At 41.7% G+C, this 26,190-nt stretch overlaps 1 protein-coding gene across 7 annotated transcripts in view; it reads left to right on the plus strand.

Annotated features, from left to right (window-relative positions):
* arid3c (AT rich interactive domain 3C (BRIGHT-like)) overlaps window positions 1-23,527 on the plus strand; it is a 535,055-nt gene extending 511,528 nt beyond the window's left edge. For all 7 annotated transcript variants that reach the window (XM_059989582.1, XM_059989584.1, XM_059989581.1 and 4 more), the window contains exon 8: window positions 20,846-23,527. In XM_059989582.1, the coding sequence (XP_059845565.1) occupies window positions 20,846-21,003 (158 nt within the window). In that variant the 3' untranslated portion in view covers window positions 21,004-23,527. The remainder of the gene's footprint in view (window positions 1-20,845) is intronic.
* Window positions 23,528-26,190: the final 2,663 nt, after the last annotated feature.

Raw genomic sequence — 26,190 nt, forward strand, 5'->3', positions numbered from 1 at the left:
AGGGAACTAAATTTGGCATTTTCCAGTCCTCTGGCACTTTCCCTGCAGCCAAAGAGCATTCATGGATCATAGCTAATGCTCCAGCGATCTCTTCTCTCAATTCCCACAACAACCTGGGGTGTATCATATCCGGCCCTGGGGATTTATCAATCTTAATGTTTTTAAGAAGATCCAGCACTTCTTCTTCCGTATTCTCCACATTGTCCAGCACACAGGCCCACTCTACTTCAACCTCAACCTGATCAAGATCCTTTTCACTTGTGAATACTGAAGCAAAGTATTCATTTAGGACCCCCCCCCCCCCCAACCTCCTCCGCTTCCAGGCACATGTTGCCTTCTTTATCCTTTAGCGGTCCCACCTTCATTCTCCTCATCCTCCTCTTCTTCACATACGCATAGAACCCCTTGGGGTATTCCTTAATCCTACATACCAAGGCCTTCTCATGCCCCCTTCGAGGTCTCCTAAGTCCTTTCTTTAGCTCCTTCCTGGCTACCCTATATTTCTCATCAGCCCCTCCTACTTCCTGCTTCTTATATCTAACATATGCTTCCTTTTTCCTCTTGACAAGTTGCCTCACGTGTTTCATCAGCCACGGTTCCCTTTTCCTACCATTTTTTCCTTGCCTCAGTGGGACAAACCTATCCTGAACCCAGCACAAGTGGTCCCTAAACTTTTCCCACATTACTTCTGTGCTTTCCCGTTTGAACATCTGTTTCCAATTTACTCTCGCTAGTTCCTGCCTCATCCCTTCAAAGTTAGCCCTTCCCCAGTTAAGCACTTTACCATTTCATCTGATTTTATCCCTTTCCATAGCTATGCTGAAGCTAAGGGAGTTGTGGTCACTCTCACCAAAATGCTCCCCCACCAAGAGGTCTGTCACCTGGCCAGGTTCATTACCCAGAACTAGATCCAGTATAGCCTCTCCTCTTGTCGGCTGGTCCACATATTGTGTCAGGAATCCTTCTTGAACACACCTGACAAATTCAGCCCCATCTATCCCCGTTTCACTCAGGAGGTGCCAGTCAATATGAGGGAAGTTGAAATCACCCATAACTACTCCCCCGTATTTCCTGCTCCATTCTAAAATCTGCCTGCTTATCTGCTCCTTGGTGTCCCGAGGGCTATCTGGGGGTCTATAGACTACTCCCAGCACAGTGATTGATCCCTTCCTATTTCTGACTTCCACCCACACCGACTCAGTGGACACTCCCTCTGCAGCGTCCTCCCTTTCTATAGCCGTGATACTATCCCTGACCAGCAATGCCACTCCCCACCTTTTCCACCTCCCATCCTATTCCTTTTAAAATACCTGAACCCCGGGACCTGTATCATCCAATCCTGCCCTTCCTCCAACCAAGTTTCAGTAACGGCCACAACATTGTAGTTCCACATTTTAATCCATGCTCTAAATTCATCTCCCTTGTTCCTAATACTCCTAGCATTGAAATAGACACATTTCAACCCCTTTAACAGGCTACAAGTATGTTTCATCCCTTGCCTGTCCTTCCTCATCAACTCAGAACTCTTAGCATCGTGCCCTTGTCCTTCTACCTTAATCCCTGCACTCGCATTCTGATTCCCACCCCCTGCCAAACTAGTTCAAACCCTCCCCAACAGCTCTATCAAACCTGCCCACCAGGATATTGGTCCCCCTGGGATTTAAGTGCAAACTGTCCTTTTTGTACAGGTCACATCCACTCTAAAAGAGGTCCCAATGATCCAGAAATCTGAATCCCTTCCCCCGCTCCATTCCCTCAGCCACTCATTTATCCTCCACTTCATTCTATCCCTATTCTTACTGTAGCGTGGCACAGGCAGTAATCCTGAGATTACTACCTTTGAGGTCCTACATTTCAACTTTCTTCCTAACTTGAGGTATCGAGGCTGGAGGCAAGGGATGGGTTGGCGTTCAGCTCACTGCTTGGAGAGCTTTACTCATCTCCGCACTGAACTGAGGATGTGGCCTGCCAAGTAACTTTTAAATCGAAGCAAGAGGCGGAGAGGGAAGAGGTTAAAAAAAAGCTCAGAGAGAAGCCGTTTCTTTTTAACTGATCGGGGCAAAGAGGCTAGACTGCGCAGGCGTGTGACGTAATGCGCCAAAGGTTTAAAAGAAAGACCGCCATATACAGCGGCCATCGGCGTAACGGCCATCGTCAGCGTGGGTCGGCTTTGGCTCAATCAGGGTTCAGTGAGAAAAGGCAGAGTTGAAGTTTGAATGGGGCACGACTGAGATCAGTGGGGGGGATTTAAAAAGTGAGCAGAGGCTGAGTACGAGCTTCACTCCAGGTGAGGTAAGGCCGGGTAAGCTCCTTTAATTAATCTAATTAGATTAGGAGTAGGCAATAGAGGCAGCAGTCAGGGCAGTTGAGTGCTCCGTTTGCAGTATGTGGGAAGTCAGGGCGAACACTGTTGTCCCTGATGAGTACATCTGCAAAAGGTGCATCCAGCTGCAGCTCCTGACAAACCAACTTAGGGAACTGGAGCTGGATGACCTCCGGATCATTCGGGAGGCAGAGGCAGAATTAAATCAGAGCTTCAGGGAGATAGTCACTCCTAAGAGTCAGGAGACAGCTGGGTGACCGTCAGGAGAGGGAAGGGGAATAGACAGGAAGAGCAGAGCACCCCTGTGGCCGTTCCCATCAGCAATAAGTATACTGTTTTGGATACTGTTGGTGGGGACGACCTACCAGGGACAAGTTGCAGTGGTTGCGTCTCTGGCACCGAGACTGGTCCCTCAGCTCAGAAGGGAAGGAGGGAAAAGAGGAGAGCAGTAGTGATAGAGGATTCAATAGGGGACAGATAAGAGGTTTTGTGGAAGAGATCAAGAATCCCGGACGGTCAGGGTCCGCAACATCACGGATCGAGTTCTCAGTATTCTCAAGAGGGAGGGTGAGCAGCCAGATGTTGTCGTCCATGTAGGGACCAATGACATAGATAAGAAGAGTGACGGGTCTTGAAAGGTGAGTTTAGGGAGCTAGGCGCCAAGTTAAAGGACAGGACCTCCAGGATAGCAATCCCAGGATTGATACCAGTGCCACGTGCAGGTGGGTTTAGAAATAGTAAGATAGCACAGATCAACACGTGGTTGAAGACATGGTGCAGGAGGGAGGGCTTCAGATTTATAGATAATTGAGCAGTTTTCCAGGGAAGGTGGGACCTGTTCCAGTGGGACGGTTTACATCTGAACTGGAGGGGGACAAATATTCTTTCAGGTTGGTTTGCTGGAGCGGCTGCAGTGGATTTAAACTAGATGTGAGGGGGACAGGAACCAGAGTGTAGGAACAGATGTATGGGAGAAGGAAGAAAAAGAAGACAGTAAAGTTGTTTGTACTGTTAGAGATAAACAGAGAGGAAGAGGTGGAGAATTTCTTAAATGCATTTATTTTAATGCCAGGAGTATTGTAAGAAAGGTGGATGAGCTTAGAGCATGGATTAATACCTGGAAATATGATGTTGTAGTTATTAGTGAAACATGGTTGCAGGAGGGGTGTGATTGGCAACTAAATATTCCTGGTTTTCATTGCTTCAGGTGTGATAGAATCAGAGGGACAAGAGAGGGAAGTGTTGCTTTGCTTGTCAGAGAAAATATTACAGCGGTGCTCTGGCAGGAATCGTCTAGGGAGGCTATTTAGGTGGAACTGAGGAATGGGAAAAGTGTAGTACCACTTATAGGGAGTATTATGGACCACCTAATGGGGAGCGAGAATTGGAGGAGCAAATTTGCAAGGAGATAGCAGATATTTGTAGTAGGCACAGGGTTGTGATTGTGGGAGATTTTAATTTTCCACACATAGACTGGAAGCCCATACTGTAAAAGGAATGGATGGGTTAGAGTTTGTAAAATATGTCCAGGATAGTTTTTTGCAGCAGTACATAGAGGTACCGACTAGAGAAGGGGCAGTGTTGGATCTTCTGTTAGGGAATGAAATAGGTCAGATCATGGAGGTATGTGTTGGGGAGCACTTTGGGTCCAGTGATCACAATGCCATTAGTTTCAATATAATTATGGAGAAGGATAGAACTGGACCCAGGGTTGAGATTTTTGATTGGAGAAAGGCTAACTTTGAGGAGATGCGAAAGGATTTAGAAGGAGTGGATTGGGACAATTTGTTTTATGGGAAGGATGTAATAGAGAAATGGAGGTCATTTAAAGGTGACATTTTGAGGGTACAGAATCTTTATGTTCCTGTTAGGTTGAAAGGAAAGGTTAAAAGTTTGAGAGAGCCATGGTTTTCAAGGGATATTGGAAACTTGATTCAGAAAAAGAGAGATATCTACAATATATATAGGTAGCATGGAGTAAGTGAGGTGTTCGAGGAATATAAAGAACATAAGAAGAATCTTAAGAAAGAAATTCAAAAAGCTAAAAGAAGATACAAGGTTGCTTTGGCAAGTAAGGTGAAAATAAATTCAAAGAGTTTCTACAGTTATATTAGTAGCAAAAGGATAGTGAGGGATAAAATTGGTCCCTTAGAGAATCAGAGTGGACAGCTATGTATGGAGCCAAAAGAGGTGGGGAAGATTTTGAACAATTTCTTTTCTTCTGTATTTACTAAGGAAAAGAATATTTGTGTAAGGTAAGGGAAACAAGTAGGGAAGTTATGGAAACTATGACGATTAAAGAGGATGAAGTACTGGCGCTGTTAAGGAATATAAAAGTGGATAAATCTCCAGAGTCCTGTCAGGATATTCCCTAGGACCTTGAGGGAAGTTAGTGTAGAAATAGCAGGGGCTCTGACAGAAATATTTCAAATGTCATTAGAAACAGGGATGGTGCCAGAGGATTGGTTTGTTGCTCATATTGTTCCATTGTTTAAAAAGGATTCTAAGAGTAAATCTAGCAATTATAGGCCTGTCAATTTGACGTCAGTGGTGGGTAAATTAATGGAAAGTATTCTTAGAGATGGTATTAGAAATTATCTGGATAGACAGGGTCTGATTAGGAACAGTTAACATGGATTTGTGCGTGGAAGGTCATGTTTGACAAATCTTATTGAATTTTTTGAAGAGGTTACGAGGAAAGTTGACGAGGGTAAAGCAGTGGATGTTGTCTACATGGACTTCAGTAAGGCCTTTGACAAGGTTCCTCACCGAAGGTTAGGTAGGAAGGTTCAATCGTTGAGTATTAATATTGAAGTAGTAAAATGGATTCATCAGTGACTGGATGGGAAATGCTAGAGAGTAGTGGTGGATAACTGTTTGTCAGGTTGGAGTCCGGTGACTAGTGGTGTGCCTCAGGGATCTGTACTGGGTCCAATGCTGTTTGTCATATACATTAATGATCTAGATGATTGGCTGGTAAATTGGATTAGTAAGTACGCAGATGATACTAAGATAGGTGGTGTTGTGGCTAATGAAGTAGGTTTTCAGAGCTTGCACAGAGATTTAGGCCCCTTAGAAGAGTGGGCTGAACAATGGTCGATGGAGTTTAATTCTGATAAGTGTGAGGTGCTACATTTTGGTAGGAATAATCCAAATAGGACATACATGGTAAATGGTAGGGCATTGAAGAATGCAGTAGAACAGAGTGATCTAGGAATAATGGTATGTAGTTCCCTGAAGGCGGAATCTCATGTGGATAGGGTGGTGAAGAAAGCTTTTGGAATGCTTGTCTTTATAAATCAGATCATTGAGCATAGAAGTTGGGATGTAATGTTACATAGAAGTTGGGATGTAATGTACAGCATTGGTGAGGCCGAATTTGGAGTATTGTGTACTGTTCTGGTCACCGAATTAAAGGAAAGATGTCACCAAAATAGAGAGAGTACAGAGAAGATTTACTAGACTAGAATGTTACCTGGATTTTGGCACCTAAGTTACAGGGAAAGGTTGAACCAGTTAGGTCTTTATTCTTTGGAACGTTGAAGGGGGACTTGATAGAGGTACTTAAAATTATGAGGGGGATAGATAGAGTTGACGTGGATAGGCTTTTTCCATTGAGAGTAGAGGAGGTTCAAACAAGAGGACACAAGTTGAGAATTAAGGGGCAAAAGTTTAGGGGTGACGCGAGAGGGAATTACTTTACTCAGAGAGTGGTAGCTGTGTGGAACGAGCTTCCAGTAGAAGTGGTAGAGGCAGGTTCGGTATTGTCATTTAAAGTCAAATTGGATAGGTGTATGGACAGGAAAGGAATGGCGGGTTATGGGCTGACTGTGGGTCAGTGGGACTAGGTGAGAGTAAGTGTTCGGCATGGACTAGAAGGGCTGAGATGGCCTGTTTCCGTGCTTTAATTGTTATATGGTTATCTGGTTATATGGTAACAGATTCATTGACCAGCTGCAGGGTTGACTGACTTCGTGGTTATGAATTCACTTTCATGAACTTTAGTTCTGAATGCTATTTCTTACTTTTTATTGTTTGCATGATTTTTTCTTTTCTTTTGCACATTGGGTGTTTGACAGTGTTCCTTTGTAATGGGTTCCAACAAGTTTCTTTGTTTTGTGGCTGGCTGTAAGGAGACAAATCTCAAGGTTGCAGGCAGTAATAAATGTATTTTGAACTTTGAACTTTGCAGATTGTCTTGCAATTATCACATTGAAACTTGCAAAAAAATATTAATTGCCACATTTCTTATATTGCAAAATTTCAACATGTCAAAAGTACCTGATAAGAAGTAAAACATGTTTGAACTCCCTACAGGTGCTAGAAAGTGAAAGACTCTCTTCCCCAGTTCCTTGTTCCATGTGTCCTTGTCACAAAGTCTGTCCAGGTGTTTCAATTTCCAGACATGTCCAAAGCATTACAGTTGTCTTGTATTTTCTGTATATTTATTATCTGAGTCATTGTTATACTACTATTCTTGATTCAATACATCCTGGATTAATTTTAAATAACTCATCTCCAATAATAGTATCATAGGCTCTTCAACTTCCCTCACCTTCCGCAGTTCAGAATCCAAGAACAATCAGTGGTTATCAGTCTTTTTGTTTTGGGAACAGCTGTGTTGCTATTTAATTTGTCTGCTTTCACGGTACTACTCCTGTTAGTTTAACTAGTTTTAACTCGTCAATGTGTGCTTGAGACATTTCAGCAGACGTTCCCCACAGGAGATGAGCCTGCGACTGCATAGTGCAATCAGTATCTGTAACCCGCAGGAGCAATAAGTTTATTGTGTGCTGTAGTGAAATCAGCTAAAACTGAAAAGCAAACCTCCTGAATATTTCAAGGGTCTTTTTACCAGCTAATTAATTCTTGCAATCCAACTATTTTACCCTGGACATTAGGAAATACTTGGGGAAAAAATGATGATGATGATAACTATGCAATCACTCCTGCAAAGACTGATAGCAGTACTATAAAAATAATGGCAGCACAGAAATCGTCCCTTAGGCCCATCTAATCCATGCTAAACCATTTACACAGCCAAGTGCCATCAACATCAACCTTGACTATAGCCCTCCTCCATATCCCTCCCATCCACGTACCTATCCAAACGTCGCTTAAAGGTTAAAATCAAAGTTGCATCCATCACTTGTACTGGCAGCTAGTTCCACCCTCTGACTGAAGAAGTTTTCCCTCATGTTCCCCTTAAAGATTTCAGATTAAAGATTTCACTTTTCATCCTTAATACATAACACCTGGTTGTAGTCTCACCAAATCTCAGTGGAAAAAGCCTGCTTGCCATTTACCCTGTCTTTACCCCTCATACTTTTGTAAACCTCTATCAGCTCACCCATCAATCTTCTACATTCTAGGGAATAAAGTTTTAACCTATTTAATCTTTCCTTATAACACAGGCCCTCCAGACCTGGCAACATCCTTGTAAAATCTCTCTGTAGTCTTTCAATCTTATTTGCATCCATCCTGTATGTAAGTGACCAAAACTGCACACAATACTCCAAATAAGGGCCCACCAATATCTTCAGCAGCTTCAATACAACATCCCAACACCTGTACTCAATTCTTTGATCTACGAAGGTCACGCTGAAGAATCATGGCCCGAAATAGCAACTGTACTCTTTTGTCCATTGATGCTGCCTGGCCTATTGAGTGTCACCAGTGTTTTGTGTGTGTTTTTATGAACGCCAATGTGCCCAAAGCTTCCTTTACGACCCTATCTACCTGTATTATTTCATATACTGGTTTCTGATCCATATTATTGAGCCTCAGAATCATGTTTATTATGACTGACATACTGTTTTCCATGAAATTTGTTGTTTTGTGGCAGGAGTATAGTGCAAGCCATAATAATTACTGTAAGTAACAATAAAAACAAATATGGACACGTATTTTTTGTGGCCAAAAAAGGATTAATTGGGCATTTAATTACAGGTTTAATTATTGGTACAACATTGTACGCTGAAGGGCCTGTTTCTGTAATGTATGTTCTACAAATTGGATAAATTTACGATGAGAAGTTTTGCATAGTTATAAAGACCAGAAGGTTCTAACTAGTAAGCTGTTCTGGCTGAATCGGTGTATACAACAATTCAATTGGTGCAGCATCAAAGACTCCCGCCATCCAGGCCATGGTCTTTTCTTGCTGCTGCCCTCGGGAAGGAGGTAGAGGACTCTTTAGTTCCCACACCACCAGGTTCAGGGATGGTTATGACTCTTCAACTACCAGTGTGGATGACTTCACCCACCTCAACATGGAAACGATCCCACATCTTTTTTTTTAATTTGACCTTTAAACTTACAACCTTATACCTTTGAACTTTCAACTTTACACACTGGGTCAAATGGCCTTCCTTGGAGCACTAATCATTTTATCATTCTGATCCAACTACTCCTTCCCGCTTTTCTCAGGCAGTATCCAACCCTTATCACAAAGACAAAAGTGGGGAATTAAAATACTCATGATTTAGGTATTTTGAACTTGTTCTCTTCTGCACTTGCATTTTGTTCTGGTTTGGAATTGACCTACCTGCTTGTAGTGAGAAAGACCATAGATACGGAAAATATTGCAGACATTGAAATGGTTGGGAGGCATTTGATATAACTGTACTGGTTGCCATTTACTAGCTGTTCTCTTTAAGCAAGACATTTTCCATTAGAGACCCTGTTCTATGCTTAGGTGAACCTGCCCAATTATTTTGTATTGCAAGGGAGTTTCATGCAGCAAATTAGGATTCTTGTTTTTTGCTTTGCACATTTGCACAATGAGCCAAAAGTTCTGGTAGCACAAGGACAAAAAAAAAAATCTGCAGATGCTGCAAATCCAAGCAACACTCCACTCACAAATTGCTGGAAGAACTCAGTAGATCAGGCTGCACCTGTGGAAAACAGTAAATAGTCAATGTTTCAGGCGAAGACCCTTCATCAAGTTTTTGTGTAATGGGCATGTTTGCTTCTTATACTGGTGTTGAGGATCTTACATGTAGAAATACAGGTCCCATACCATTAATAGAGTGGTCACAAGCAACAGTAGATGCTGGAAGCTGGAGTAATGGACAAGATAATGAAAGAAACCAATGGGTCTGGCAATATCTGTGGACGACTGCTGCCTGACCTGCTCGGTAACTGTCACACTAATAAAGGGACCTTTAAAAATGCTGCAAGGGTCACCATAATATGCAGTGAACAACTGCAAGAAAGTAACAAAGATAAAGATTGTCTGTTGCATGTACATCGAAACATGGGTAGCAGGATAGAGATACACCCCTAACAAAGGAGGTGGATGGCGCTCCTTCCTTCCTCCAGCCTGCAGGTCACTCTTGGACAAGGTGTAGCATCTGCATAGCCCCCTGATCAGGGTCACATCAAGCCATGGGAGCAGGTAGTGGATGGTTGTACGAGCAGATGGCGCTTGTCACAAGTCCTGGTCATGTGACCACTGATGCCGACAGACAATCTCTGAAGAGTTTTGATAATGGCTGGGGTCACCCCTCTTGTAACTACACTGCCCAAAAGGAGGCAATGGCAAGCCACTTCTGTAGAAGAATTTGCCAAGGACAGTTACGATCATGGATAAGACCAGATCACTCATGTCATACAGCATGGCACAGACTGATAATAATGATGTATATCGAAACATTGAAGCAAATAATCAAATATGTGGTATGCATCAAATCAAGTCAGTGAGGACTGTGCTGGGCAGCCTGCAAGTGTCACCATGCTTCTGGTGCTAACTGAATGCCAAAACTTGATACCCCTAAATGTATGTCCAAGAGGATCTCCAGACCATCATGGGGAGAATGTGCAAACTCTTTACAGGCAGTAGCAGGAATTCAGACCCGGCAGTGATTGCCGGCACTGTAAAGTGTTACACTAGCCACTGCATGACCATGCCACCCTTCTACACTACCGTACTATGTAGAAAAACCTACAGTACAATACAGGCCCTTAGGCCCACAAAGCTGGGCGAACATGTCCTTACCTTAGAAATTACCTCGGGTTACACATAGCCCTAAATTTTTCTGAGCTCCATGTACGTATCCAGGAATCTTTTAAAAGACTCTATCGTATCCACCTCCACCACCGTCTCCGGCAGCCCATTCCACGCATTCACCACTCTCTGCATAAAAAAAAATTACCCCTGACATCTCCTCTGTACCTAATTCCAAGCACCTTAAAACTGTGCCCTCTCATGCTAGCTATTTCAGCCCTGGGAAAAAACCTCTGACTATCCACACGATCAATGCCTCTCATCATCTTATACACTGACCCCTCTACACTACTGTACAGTCCCCTCTGCATGACTGTACTTTACGCTACTATACCGCCCAGCTATAACAACATAGAGATGTTACAGATAATAGACACTTTTAAAGAAAGTGTGATAAGTAGAATAAAAGAATAGACATAAACTAAAACTAAATGAAGAACAAATATAAGAGAATATTAAGTAATACCATTTGGTTATCATCACTTAATGAAAGCAGCTTGACATTTTGGAGCAGCATTTCAGGGTACCACAGTAGCATTTAGCATGATACTGTTACAGCTCGGGGTGTTGGTGTTTGAGGGTCAATCTCAGCATCCTCTGTAAGGATACGTACTCCTTTTGGAATTTGTGAGTTTTCTCTGAGTCTTCCAATTTCCTCCAGTCTGAAGACTACCAGACAACTGGTTTTGGAACTGGTCCTGAGTTATATGAGCATTAAATCAGGGTTGTCGAGGTTACTGGGTGGTGAGGCTCGAAGAGCTGAAAGGACCTATTTCACACTGTATCTCTAAGTAAATGAAAAAACAAATAAAATGCAACGTAGCCTCTGTTTGTGGACTCATTAGACAGGTCGCATGGTCAACACAACATTGTGGGCTGAAGGGCTTGTGATGTGTTGTAGACTTCTATGTTGTATGCTCTGTGCTAAGTGTGGCCTCACCATATCCTCTCAAGTTCTATATAGTGCTTGATGCTCGAACGGAAAGGAATCATGCTAAAAAGCCTTCTTCACCACCCTGTCTACCTGTGACTCTATTTTCAGTGAATCACATACTTGTACCCTCTATTCTACAGCACTCCCCAGGGCCCTGCCATTTGCTGTGAAAATCCTACCTGGATTTGACTTGACAAAGTGCAGCACGTCACTACTCAGCTGATTAGGGTCCTCCTGTAATCTTTGATGACCGTCATAATTGCCCGCAATACTACCTATTTTCGTGTCACTTTCAGACTTACTAACCATGTTAACCATGTACGTTCTTATCCAGATCATTAATATAGATGAAAAACAAAAGTGGCCCCAGCACCAACCCCTGAGGCAAACCTCTAGACAATGGGCCTCCAGTCTAAGGAACAATGTTCCACCTTAACCCTCAGCTTTTTATCATCAAATGAATTGTGTATCCAGTCAGCCTGCTGTCCTTGGATTCTATGTGATCTAACATCCCATATCAGCCTACCAGATGGAACTTTATCAAAAGTCTTACTGAAATCTATTAAACAACATCTACTATCCTGCCCTCATCAGCTTTCTTGGTCACTTCAGCATAATCAAGGCATAAGAAATGATCTCTCATGCACAAAATCAGCTGACTACCTCTTATCAACCCCTGACTTTCCAAATGGACATATATCATATCCCTCAGAGTCCTCTCCAGTAACTTACCTATCACAGATGTTGGACCTACTGACCTTTAACTCCCATGTTTTTCTTCTTTGCTTTTCTTAAATAATTGCTTGGCATTTGCTAACCTCCAGTCTACTCTCACGTCACATGGCAAACAATGATGCCAATATCACAGCTAGAGTTTCTTCCCTAGCCTCGCACAGTTCTCAGATATACCTGATCAGGCCCTGGAGATTTATCTACCTTCATACCTTTAAGACCTCTGGCACCTCCTTGACCATCACCAAGACCTCTCCATTTACATTTTCTAATTTTGAACTCTTTATGCCTTTCTCCACTGTAATAACAGAGAGAAATACTCATTAAGGACCTTACCCATCTTCTGTGGCTCCACATAATGAAGTCATTTTTGTTTTTTGAGGGGCCCTATTCTCCCTCTGGTTAATATAATTATAAAATCTCTCTGAATTCCCCATAATCAGTGCCAAAGTTGTCTCATGCCCCATTTTTGTCCTCCTGATTTTCCTCGAGTGCATTTTTGTATCCCAGAATCCTCCTGGGATTCAGTTCATCCCGGCTGTACCTGATTCATGCCTTCTTTTTTTTCCTGGACTGGGACACAATATTCCTCATAATCCAGGATTTCAACCAGCCTTGGTTCAGTTCCTTCTCACTTACATTCATTGCACTTCACATGCTCTCCATCTCCTCAAAAACTTCCAATTCTCTGCCCCTGATGCAAATGAAAGTGTCCTCATTTTCAAAGTGCATATCCAGCTTTTATGCATTTCTATCCACTACCAAGAAGGCCTTAAAGTTCTTTGCTTCTTTCTCAATAGAAGACCCAAACAGTTTTCCCTCTACTACCACCCTCTTCCATCTGACAGAACTGGTTCTCACCCTCAGCAATTTCTCCTTCAGCTCCTCCCACTTTCTCCAAGCTTGAGGGGGCATCCTCATGGGCCCCAGCTATGCTTGCATTTTCATTGGCAGTGTAGAACAGTCCGTGTTCTGAGCCTTCCCTGGTAATGCTCCCCAATTCTTCCTGTGCTATATTGATGACTGAATTGGTGTTGCTTCATGCGTCCTTGCTGAGCTCATCAATTTCACCAACTTTGCTCCCAACTTTTACCCTGCCTTCAAATTCACTGGTCCAGTTGTGACACCTCCCTTCCCTTTCTCTATTTCCCTGTTTCCAATTTTGAAAACAAACTGTCTACCGCCATCTTTAATAAACCTACCAAATGCCACAGCTATCTTGGATACCTCTTCCCATCATGTCTTCTGTAAAACTGCTATTCCCTTTTCTCAGTTCCTTTGTCTCTGCCACATCTGTTCCTAGGATGAGGCTTTCCTTTCCAGAACATCAGAGATGTTCTCCTTCTTCAGTTTCTCTTGCTTCACCCTTGATGCTGCCCTCACCTGCAACTCCTTCATTTCCCATTGCCTTAACAGGGGAAGAGTCCTTCTTCTCCTCAGCTACCACCCCATGAACCTCTGCATCCAACACAGCATTCTCCATAACTTCTGACATCTTCAAAGGGAGCCTATCATGTTTTTACCTCCCATTCACTCTCCGCTTTCCATGGATATTGCTTCCTCTATGAATCACATGTCCATTTGTCCCTCTCCACGAATCTCCTTCCTGGCACATATTCCTGCAAGTGACAGAAATGCTCCACCTGCCCATTCACCTCCTCCCTTATCTCCATTCAGGGTCCCAAACAGTCCTGCCAGGTGAGGTAACATTCCACCCGTGAATCTGTTGGGCTCATGTACTGTGACCAGTGCTCCCAATACGGTCTCCTCTACTCAGTGCAACCCGATGTAAATTAGGGGACCGCTTTGTCAAACACGTCCGCTCCATCTGCCAAAAGCAGAATTTCTGGGTGGTCAACCATTTTAATTTCTGTCCTCATTCCCGTTTCGACATGTAAGTCCATGGCCTTCTCTTTTTCCGTGATGAGGCCACACTCAACATGGAGGAGCAACATCTCATATTCTGTTTAGGCTGACTCCAACCTGATGACATGAACATTGATTTCACCAACTTCTGGTAATTTTTTTCCTTCTCCTTCTCTCTGCCCTCTTACCTATTCTCCTCACCTGCCTATCACCTCTCACTTGTGCTTTCCTTCTTCCCATGGTCCACTCTCCTCTACTATCAGATTCCTTCTGCTCCAACCCTTTACCTTCCCGTTCACCTAACTTGACCTATCACTTTTAGTTGATTGTCCTTCCCCTCTCTCCTACCTTTTTATTCTGGGATCTTCTCCCTTCCTTTCCAGTCCTGAAAAATGGGTCTCAACCTGAAGTGTCGACTGTTTATTCACTTCCATAGATGGGCCTGAACTGCTGAGTTCCTCCAGCATTTTGCATATGTTGCTCTGGATTTCCAGCATTTACACAATCTCCTGTGTTCTTGATAGTGTGACACTATTACAGGAGTGTCTGTTCATAAGATGACTGACAGGAAATGATAAAGTAGTGGAGATGGGGTGGGGGGGGTGGTGTGGAGGGGTGGGTGAAGGTGTTGATCAGCCTTTCTGCTTGAGGAAAGTATTTGTTTTTGAGACTGGTAGTCCTGGTGTGGATGTGCCTGATTGGAGTGGATCTGTAATGGAGTTGCTAAAGCCAAATGCAGCTACAATTCTTTTAATAAAGAATATGAAATGGCATTAGCTATAAATACCAACATTTTATTTGGCAACTCAATCATCTATTACACTGTATCTGACTTATACTGTTTTGAACCAGATGGTGTATTACGCTCCATTATAGCATGGCTGTTTGCACAATGCTTTAAGGCGCCAGCAATCTGGGTTCAATTCTCACCACTCTTTATAAGGGGTTTGTACGTTCCCCTTGTGACCGTTTAGGTTTCCGCTAGGTGCTCCGGTTTTCTCCCATATTCCAAAGACGTAAGGATTCGAAAGGTTTAGTGAGCTGTGGGCAGTTTATGCTGGCAGCAGAAACATGACAGCACATGCAGGCTGCCCCCAGCACATTCCTGGACTGCGCTGGTCATCGGCGTAAATGACTACATTTCGCTGTCTGTTTCGACGTTTTGATGTATGTGTCAAATAAACTAAATCTTTAAAACTATAATCTTTATCTGATGCCATTTTTATGGCTTTTACAAACAGATGAGATGGATGACAATCACTCCAAAACAGACTCCTGCCTAACTACATGACACGTGGATCCACTGCTTCCTGTCAGCATATGTCATTGCTTATCTCTCTGTTATGAATGACCTGTCCATGAGACTGACACTCCTGTGGACTGCTCCAAGTCCTTCTTGTCCAAGGTGCATATTTCAAAGGGGATTGTAATTTGAGGCCTCATTTATCCTGCCAGTGGAATGTAATGTTTCTTGAAACTGTGAAGAAAAACAGTGCAAGTTTCCCTAATAGCTCGCCCCACTTTTGTCACCCAACCATCTTCACTAAATAGATTTAGTGACCTTTACTGTTGTGGTGACCTTGCCAGGTACAAATTAGTGGTGTCTCTTCCCATAGCAGTGACAATCTTTTAAATCTCTTTCATTGGTTATGAGGTCTTTAGCAAATCCTGAAGTTATAGAAGTTCAAATCTTTAGGCCAACTATATCTAATGTTCACTCTCATCCACAGTGCTCAAAGGAAATGACATCAAAAACTGCCCATTTATTCTGAGACTATGGTATACTTCATTTCATTTAGAAAGACAGCACAGTAACAGGTCCACCTGTCGCAGAGAACTCAGTCTGCCCTATTAGACCTATGAGACCAGTTAACTGACAATCTGCTCGCAATGTGGGAGGAGACTGGAGGACTAAGAGGAAGCCCTCACGGCCACGTGGAGAACATGCAGACTGCGGAGGAACTGAGCACGGGTCAAAGGCGCAGCAATAACATTATGCTGACCACATTGTTCTTGTCTAGCTAAGTTTCCATCAGCCAGATGTTCTGTTTATCAGGCTGCGGAGAAAATTGAAGAGAACTGCATCTGTACTGTGCAGTGGGCTTGAAGCAGCATTACCTGACGTTCATAGGCTTAATTTTCTAATGTTTTCTGATGTAAAGTATCAAATCCAAAGTCCTGAGATCAGAAACTGAAATAATTCAATTCTCTGTGACTGCAAACCCAAATCCAAATCATAGCCATGTTCTCCATTTAGTTTCATTTTTTAGAGCTTATGAAAGCTACACATTGGAATGGAGTAGCTTTATTCTGTTTCTGCTTCCAGTTTCATCTGATGTAATGCTTAGAAGGAAACCTGCGTACTCTATGCAGCTCCAGTAAGCACTTATACTAACATTCAGGGTCTGATCCCATATTGAGCTACAATAGTGCTGGCATGTTACTATCCCATTAGTAAATATTATGGCACTTTCAGTCATAATATAGCTCCTACTAGATACTTCCAGATGATTCAAGTATCATATAAAAGGATTGTATTGATTCAAGTAGTTTGCAATGATGATGTATAAGGCTGTTTAGGAATTTTAATTTACTGCCTTTAAGAAGATAGTAAGAAATGGTAAGAAAAAGCAACTACTTTGCCAAATGAAGTCAGTTTCACTGTATGGAGGAATGCACCCCATTACTTATATGGTTGATTTTGCTACTTAGGGTGGTGGGGTGGAGATATGTCTGTGCCAAAGGAGATGTAAGGCACCCCTTCCCTCTGCTAGCCTGCAAGTCACCTTTGAGCAAGGTGTAGCCCGATCAAGCCATGGCAGCTGGTGGAGGATGGTCGAATGAGCAGCTGGTGCATATCACAGGTCCTGATGAAACCTGAAATGTCGACCGTTTACTCACTTCCATAGACGCTGCCTGGGCTGCTGAGTTCCTCTGGAATTTTCTGTGTGTCACTTTGAGTTCTAGCATCTGCAGATTTTCTTTTGTTTGTCATATAGCATAGTTATGTGACCAGTGACACCAGGCACACAATCTCTGAAGGGTATGGATAATGGCTGGGGTCACATGTCTTGTAAAGACACTGCCCAGAAAAAGGCAGTGGCAAACCACTTCAGTAATGGCATCAAAGGTTATGTGGAGTTGGCAGGAGAATGGAATTGAGAGGGAAAATATATCAGTCATGATGGTGGAGCGGACTTGATGGGCTGAATAGCTTAATTCTGCTCTTATGGTAAAGTTCATTGCTGTAGCTTGTTATCATAACCACTTTTCAGGACTTTACAATCTTTCCATAATTTCCATCTGAACAAAATCTTGCACAACAAGTCTATTACTAAAATTTCAGGTACTGTACCTTTCGAAGAAAGATGAGCCAGATAGTGGCTTTATCTAATGGACAGGAACAACTCTTAAGAAGTTCTTGCATTCTTAAAAATTACTTGAGTATTTTTGCCCTCCATATACACAAGTTTCAGGATCTCATGGATTTCTTTGCACCAGAAGATGGTCATTCCTTCATTTCTGCTGCACACACCCTTCAGGCTTCCCCTATCACTAGACTTAAAGTACTGTGAGGAAGTCTTAGGCATATATAGATAGCTATGATGCCTAAGACTTAAACACAGCACAGTGCTGTCGTTAATTTTATGTATTGTATTGTACTGCTACCCCAAAAAAAATTCTTGATATACGTGAGGGATCATAAACCTGATTCTGACATGGGTCTCTATTGTGAACTGAGAGTGGGAAGGGGACTGGAAGAGGGGAATCACAGGTGGGAAGCACCAGAGACGCATTCCGGAATGATCAATAAACCAATCGTTTGGAATCAAGTGACGTTGCCTGGTGACTCAGGGCTGGGTATGTCAGCACTCACAATACCTATGCCTCTGGTTCTCCTTCTCTGCCACCTGTCCCAATCCTTCCTGCAGCACTCCACCCTTACCCTTCCCAACTACAGTTGCTCCCGCCAGATTTACAAACGTGATCTCTGCTCCACATTGACAAATCCACGTTATGCGAAAGTCTTAGTCACCCTAGCTATATAGATATACCCTCTGTATGTGCCTAAGACTTTTGCACTGTGTACCTCCCACAAACATTCTGATCTCTATCACCTTTGGCTCTGTCAGCCCCATTCCCAATGATTAGTATTTTAGTAATAGACTTGTTGTGCAATATTTTGTTCAGATGGAAATTATGGAAAGATTGTAAAGTCCTGAAAAATGGTTATGATAACAAGCTACAGCAATGAACTTTACCATAAGAGCAGAATTAAGCCATTACTTCACTTCCTGCCCCATGACAGTTCCAATAACAGTAATACAATTGAATAATTACCTAAATCCCATAAATGCAAGTACTACATAAATGCATAAGTACTACAGAGTACTTTTTTCATCTGTTGATATTATTTTGTGTGCTGAATGTACTGTGCTCATTTCACATAATACCCCCACCACTATAGGACAATCACCATACATAAACAATAGCCTTCATAGCCTTTCAATTAAATTGAAATTATTTTTTTCTTTTACATTCTATTCTCCATACACATTTCAAGAGTTATTTTGCTGTGGGTATCCCCTGCAATGATCTCTATATATTTTTAGGATGATTACTGCCACTTAGGGGTGGCAGTGTGAAGATATGTCTCTGCAGTGTGAAGATATGTCTCTGCTAGCCTGCAGGTCACCCTTGGGCAAGGTGTAGTACCTGCTTAATCCCTGATCAGGGACATGTGAAGGCATGGTGGATGGTCATATGAGCAGTTAGTACATATCCCAAGCCTTGGTTATATGACCACTGACGCCAGGCAGACGGTCTCTGAAGAGTATTGATAATGATTGGGGTCAGCTGTCTTGTAAAGACACTGCCCAGAAAAATGCAATGGCAAACCACTTTTGTAAAAAAAATTGCCAAGAACAATCATGGTCAAGACTATAACCGCCCATGTCATATAATAGGGCATATAATGAGTCAATGAATGATATTGCGGTCCAATATCACAATAATAGTCAGTTTTTTAGGTAGACATCAAAAATTGCAGCACATTAGACTGTGTGATAGCTTATTATCACATCAAATTTTAGCTGTTCACCCCTTTAAGCCTTTGTTGTTATTTTGTTACTTCAATATTAAACGAAGGAAATTGCAGTTATTACCCTTGATCTACATCCATTGGTGCCTTATTGAAAAAAATCTAATGATTTTAATTTTGAAAATGTAATCTCATGAAAAATCTTCAGCTATTTTGAGTAACATATTCTAGGTTTTAGCTAAATTATTTTCTCATCTTAATGTTGAGTAGCAAAACTCTGATTATTCCACCACCTTGCCCTTTCTCCCATATTCTGGATTCACTCCATCAGAAGAATTGATTTCCATAGATCTATTAAATCACTGAGTCATTTACAAAACCCTTGCTTTGGTGTCAGTCAGCCAAATGAAAATCAAGGCTTTGAGGGACATTGAAAGGGGCCAGTAAATGCATTGGTGCCATTCATTTGGACCAAAACACCAACACATTATTCCTCTCCATAGATACTGCTTGATCAGTTGCATTCCCCAGCATTTTGTGTGTGCTACTCTGGATTTCTAGTATCTGCAGAAACTCTTGTGCTTATAAATTGGCAAGTGTCTGTTTAAATATGCAGATTAATGCCTTACAATTGAAATTTTTTGGTACTAATGGCCACAAGATACAAAATACAAGTGACCTTTACAAAAGAGCTAGATGAAGTTCAATAAACAGCCTTGGAAGTTTGGGGAACTTGCAAAAGAAATTCTTGTTTACTGTAAGACTATTTAAGGTCTTTCCTGTAACTTGTTGGAGTCATAGACTTCTGAGACTATAGCTCAGAAGCATGCTTCTCAGCTCAAGTCCTTGCCAGCCTGGACTACTGTCTAATCCAATCTACCTGTACCTGGAATATAACCTGTGATACATCTCATTTATGTACCTATCCAAACTTTTATTAAATGTTACCATTGACTTCATATCTATCACTTCCATTGACAGCCCTTTCCACACTCACAACACCCGCTAAGCGAAGAAGTTCCTCCTCCGATTCCCCTGCACTATTTCAGCTTTCCCCCTTCAGCCTAAGCCTGTGATTTAGTTCTAGTCTCACCCAAACCCTGGGGAAAAGGTCTGCATGATTTCACCCTCTCTGCACCCTCATAATGTTGTATATCTCCCTTCGTTCTCCTGTGCCTCCAGTGAATATAAGTCCTAACCTATCTTTCCATGTCACTCTGGTCCTCAATCCAAGGGAATCATTGTAAATTTTCTCTGCACTCTTTCCAGCTTATTGCTAGCTTTCCTACAGGTAGGTAACCGAAACTGAACACAGTACTCCATATTAAGCCTCAACAATATTTTATCACTTGTATTTGATCAGAACTTTGGAACGGGCAGAAGTTAAGTTGTATATACTTGAACTTCAGAGGTGTATGTTAGTGACCATAAGACTATAAGACAGAGGAGCAGATTTAGGACATTCAGCTCATAGAGTCTGCTCCAACATTTGAACATGGGTGATCTATATTCCTTCTCAATCCCATTTTCCCGCCTTCTCCCCATAACCTTTGATGCCCTTATTAATCAAGAACCTATCAACCAATGATTTGGCCTCCAAGGCCATCTGTAACAATTACTTCCACAGATTCACCAACCCATGGCTGAAGAACTTCCTCCTCATCTCTGTTCTAAAGGGATATCCTTGTATTCTGAGGCTGTGCCTCTGGTCCCAGACTCTCCCACTGTAGGAAACATCTTCTCCACATCCACTCTAATCTAGGCCTTTCAATATGCTTCAGTGAGATCCCCCTCGTTCTTCTAAACTCCATTGAGTTCAGGCCCAGAGACATCAGGCACACCTCGTTTGTTAACTCTTTTATTTCCAGGTCTATTCTCATAGACCTGTGCATGCACTTTGAATATTATTGCCTTTGCATTTACCATTTCTTCCTCTTCCTGCAGGTGTTCTGTTCGCAAGAAGGCCAGTCATCCCTGTGATGTCCGGCAGCAACGGCAACAGCAGCAGTTCTCAGGGCATGTCTAGTCCCGCAATAGCACCACAAGCCCAGCCTTCTTCCTCCTCATCTCATAGTCACACTCCAAGTAGTTCTGCACCATGAAGCCTCGCCTACGGACAGCAGACCACATGAGACAGTCCCTGAAGACTCTGGTGTTTTTTTGAGAGTGTGTTTTTTTGCAAGGAAAGTTTGCAACACGGATATTGGTAACTTTGCAGGTGAAGTGATGGAAACAAACTCAATTATGCATGAGGGTCACATTTACTATATTGTACAGTTAATCACTGTCGGACTGAACGCCACTTAATTTTATGTAAAAAAACAAAATCAGTGATTTTAACTTGCGTAAATCTGTTGCTTTCTGTAAGTGAGTCAACACTTATATTTTCAGATGGACATCCACCCAACCATAGACTCTTCAATGAAGATGGTGATGAGATTGTGGATGACCATTTGGCTGGACGCACTTTTCCATGTAAAACTAGTTTTTGTTGTGTTCTGCAGAGGGGTTCGATTTTTGGAAGATTTATTAGGTGAGGCCAAAAAGGAAGGGCATAAAAAGGGATATGGCTTAATTACACTTACAGTACATCTTAATAATGCTTCGTGACCTAAGGGAATTGATTACTTTGTTTTAACAATCAGTTGTTTCAGGAAAAAGAACTAGTACCATATACTGTAACTCAGCTTTTACCAAAGAGAGAAATAGCTTATCAGGATATATGGCATCATATCACAGGGCTGAATAAAATGACAAAATATACGTAAATGTACGAATGAGCACATTGCAATATTGGGGAAAGGGAACAGTTTTTAAGAGGTGTGTGAGCAAATGAGAATCACTGAAGGAAGTTGCTTCTTCGTAAGGCCACAGTGAGAGAAAACAGCTTAGGGATTGTTCATATGGTGCCGGATCTCAAAAGGAAATTGCCACATCAGGCAAGAATCTTGGGAATACATCTGGGGCCTGACCTTTTACAAAGCTACAACTGTGTTACAGGGATCAATTCTGTCTTATCATCCACGTCCTGTTGTTCACAATGATGGCTGCACGCCTGTCCCTGTGCAGTGATAGTATGGAGATTTATGATTAAGTGCACAAAAAGAAAGAAAAAAAACAGCAGGGGCAGTTTTATCAATTAAGTGGCTTTATTGAATAGGGCCAGATGATAATGTTGACAGTGATGCACTGACCCAGGCTGTTGAATGGAGTCAAGGGGGAGGTGGAGGTGTGTCTGTGCAAATTAATGCTGTCAGAACCTAACAACTCATTGCAAAGGCTTGTCAAGCCTATAGAATTTACTCTGAAAGAAGCATCTTGCTGTTATATTGATTTTTTTCTGTTCCTTGACTTCTGATGTACTCAAATGGCAACCTCTGCCTCTATCCCTGTCCATTTGCTATTCACAGATGCAGCCGAATACCTCGTGAATCTTCTAATTAACATTTAATGAGAATGGGAAAAAAAAGAGAGATGCTCATAATATACCTCATAGAAGTCATTTTATTTAATTTGTATTTTTATTGTAAAGCCACTTGTGAAGCATTTATTTTCACCAATCACTGTTGTTTTTTATTTTATATTGTTGTACCAAAGAAGGGAATATTCTATTCTACACCTACCTCATTGTTCTGAATAGCAGATTGTCAACTCCCAGTTGTATTATTAAGATCTTTGCAGGGTGTTAGGAAGGGAACAAGTTGCCATGAGCTGGAATTCTAGCCGCCTGTAAACCAGGTTTAATGGTGGCTTTTTTTAGTGCTGTGTACCAAAGATCAAGCAACGCATTTCACAAACTTCGTTAAACAGTAGCACAGTTCTGATAAATATTACCTATGTCCAATATGTGTTATTCACTTTGTTTAGGCTTTTTTGCAATGCTAATGCTGTAGGACTTTAGATTCTAAAATGGCTTACTAGCTGTGTATGAGATTTTATTTTATTTTTCTTCTTTGACTAATCCAGTGCATTAAGTGAAAGCTGGATTGTGGTGCTCAGGGTTATCAAACGTTAAAAAAAAAAGAAAATAACGTGATTTTTATTGCCATTTGACTGATAGTACATTTAGAAATTGCTGCTTGGAGCACAGGTGATTTTTCTCTCCAAACTGTTATCCATTGAACATCCACAATTGGGTGGTGGATTACCAAACAGTCAGCCAGTTTCAAACGTTCCATACATTTGGATGTTCTGCCAGTAAATTACGTGCTATTAGTCATTTTTATCATCAGCAGCACAATCTTTCTTAACAATGAATAATTTTCTATCCATTCATAGATAAAATATTATTGATCAATTATTATTAGGGTTGTCTTACTATTAGAAAAATTAAACATTTGGTCAATATGAATTGAATCACCCAGGTTACTGATCCTCCGCCTTTTATTTCCACCCCACCCAACTCTGAATGAATTTACACATGCGTCTAGAACTATTCATACTCCGTAAAGAAAAACTGTTGTCAGTAAATCCTGAAACCATCTTCTGGATTAGATTTTTAGAAAGGGAAGAGATGCTATATAAACAAATACATTGTCGAGAGTATGTTTGTGTTAAAATGGTGTTTTGCTTTGGCATTGGAGTTATTCTTTGTAAACCAGTCAGAAATTAAACCGTAAATTGAAAGTGTCTCTTTAATGTGTGGTTTTTGTTTTGCAAGCAATCATTCTACAAAACAAATGGATTTCCTGTAACTGTTGAAAATCAGTTGCTCAGTCAGTGTGAAGAGATTTGCAAATGCAACTTGACAATTGTTTCTTCAACTACTTCAGGAAGTTTTGTCCACCACAAAATTAGGGACTGCAGATTTATCATTAAAACCAAGTTTCAATATGTGCATGTTACACCCTCAAGCATTTAATGTTTCCTCCAAACTAGAGTCATAGAACACTACAGCACAGAAACAGACCATTTGGCCATTCTAGTCTATGCTCAACTATTATTCTGCCCAGTCACATCAAACTGACCCTGGACCGTAGCCTTCCATACCCTTCCTATCCAAACTGCTCTTAGATGTGGCAATCAAATCCGCCTCCACCACACTCTCACCACCTGCTCACTGAAGAAGTTCCTCCTCATGTTCCCCTTAAATCACTTTTCAGTTAAGATGACTTAAACTGAAACAAGGAATGGATTCCTAGTATTTTTTGTAGTGTGTATCACTTATTTCTGGACAGAAGATAAGAAAAATATCCTAGAGACTGAAACTAATAATAAAGTCAAGCCACATCAGTTATTCATTTTGAATTGAGTTATTTCATCCAGTGTTTATGAAAAGTTAAAGAATAGCTTTTTTTTGTCACATGCTGTGGTGAACTATGTGCCTGTCTGGACACGCCCCCTGCTGACTGCTCCTGTGGCTCCTCCCAAAGGCCCCTGTATAAAGGCGATCTGAGGCCTGACGCTCAGCCTCAGTCTCCAGGACATAGTATGATGGACACTCACTCCTGGTTCCTTCTTCCAGTCAATAAAAGCCGATATCTCGCCTTACGTCTCAGTGTGAGTTATTGATGGTGCATCACATGCCCATTGAAACATTGAAACATAGAGTGAAATGAGTTGCCCGTGTCAACAACCAATGCAATTCGAAGGTGTGCAGGGAGGGGGCAGCCCAGAAGTATCTCCATGCTTCAAGTGCCAACATAGCATGTTCACAACTTACTAACTCTCACTAACCCATATGTACTTGGAATGTGGAAGGATCCTGGAGCATCCTGAGGAAACCTCCATGGTCATGGGGAGAAGGTACAAATTTCTTACCAGCAGCAGGATTTGAACCCCAATCACTGGCTCTGTAAAATATAACACTAGGCACTGTGCTACCGTACATTAGTATGTGCAGTACATTTAAGGCACATTTACACGTCAATTTTAAATAGCTCAGTCAAAATCTTCTAATACATCATTTTGAGCTTGTTTTTTCAACTTGTATAGCTGACAATTTATAAATTCCAATTCAGAAACAGAACATAATAACTGCTCACTAAAATATGTTGTCTGAATACTTTTGTTGAACATGGCACTAAATTCATCCAGAGTGTCAATTTTCTTCTTGTCAAGACTTAGGTCCTTATCAGAAGCTTAGTTGCAAGATTTCCCTGCTATACTCATTGCGCTGTTGTTCCAACACGTGTGCCCCAAGGAGCTTATGTTAAGGCAAAGAGTAAATATATTACTGCCACAGCTGGATCATCACAGTTTCATCATGGGTCTTCTGGAAAAAACTTATAAGGAACTCACGCCTCATTGGTGACTGTTCAGTTATAGTGGAAAATTATAACCCTTCATCCACATCTGGAAGATTCCATCCCATAAACCATCAGCACTGGACTTTCTGTTTGAGGATCATGTTCTGGTGGTGCTGGTGGTGGAAGATGATCATACTGAGCACTATCACATTGATTGGATAGGCCTTAGTGAGGAGGTGGTGGACCTACCATCCTATGGTGTTCACAATGGGCCAGGGGCTCATGGTCATCATCTGGATAGTGACTATGGCCTCCTTGTTGGGCTGCACGTTCAGAAGGATAATGTCCAAACAACGCTGGTTGATGTTGACACTTGCTGGGTTCTTCTAGTCCTCCCAAATTAGGACTGGAATAGTCCCAAATGTGCTCAAAATGTGCTTTTGAAGATATTCAGGTGAGTAGGTCTTGCATACTCAATCTTCAAAGTGCAACAACCAGAATAGATGTCTGCCCCATTGAGTGACACTTTTACTCTCTGAGCACCCTGTACAAAGTCAAATTCCACCATTGCTTTCAGAATACAATTCTTCTTACAGGATAACACGGATTGCAAATTGTGTACAGCACATCCGTTGTAACTGGATGGATGAGGTTCATCACTGTGAAGAGCAGTATGTTCTTGACATTTCTGGAATCACCAGGCCTGGAAATGTTCTGACTTATAGAGTAGTTAACAAAAGCAGGCTGTGCTCTCATGTAGATCTAACTTTCAACTGCAAAGTTTACATGGCACATACACCATTCAGTTTCTCAGATCCCAGTCATACTTGTCCCTTCTTTGGCATCAGAATCTGAATCAGGTTTATTATCACTGGCATTTGATGTGATATTTGTTAACTTAGTAGCAGCAGATCAATGCAATACATAATAAAGAAGAAAATAATAATAATAATAAATAAGTAAATCTTATTCAGTATACTTTATACAGCATACATATATTGAGTAAATTAAGAATTGTGCAAAAACCAGAAATAATATATATTAAAAAAAGTGAGGTGGTGTCCAAAGCTTCAATATCCATTTAGGAATGGGATGGCAGAG

This window comes from Hypanus sabinus, chromosome 14 (assembly GCF_030144855.1).
Source record: "Hypanus sabinus isolate sHypSab1 chromosome 14, sHypSab1.hap1, whole genome shotgun sequence".
In the NCBI taxonomy this organism is placed as follows: Eukaryota; Metazoa; Chordata; class Chondrichthyes; order Myliobatiformes; family Dasyatidae; genus Hypanus; species Hypanus sabinus.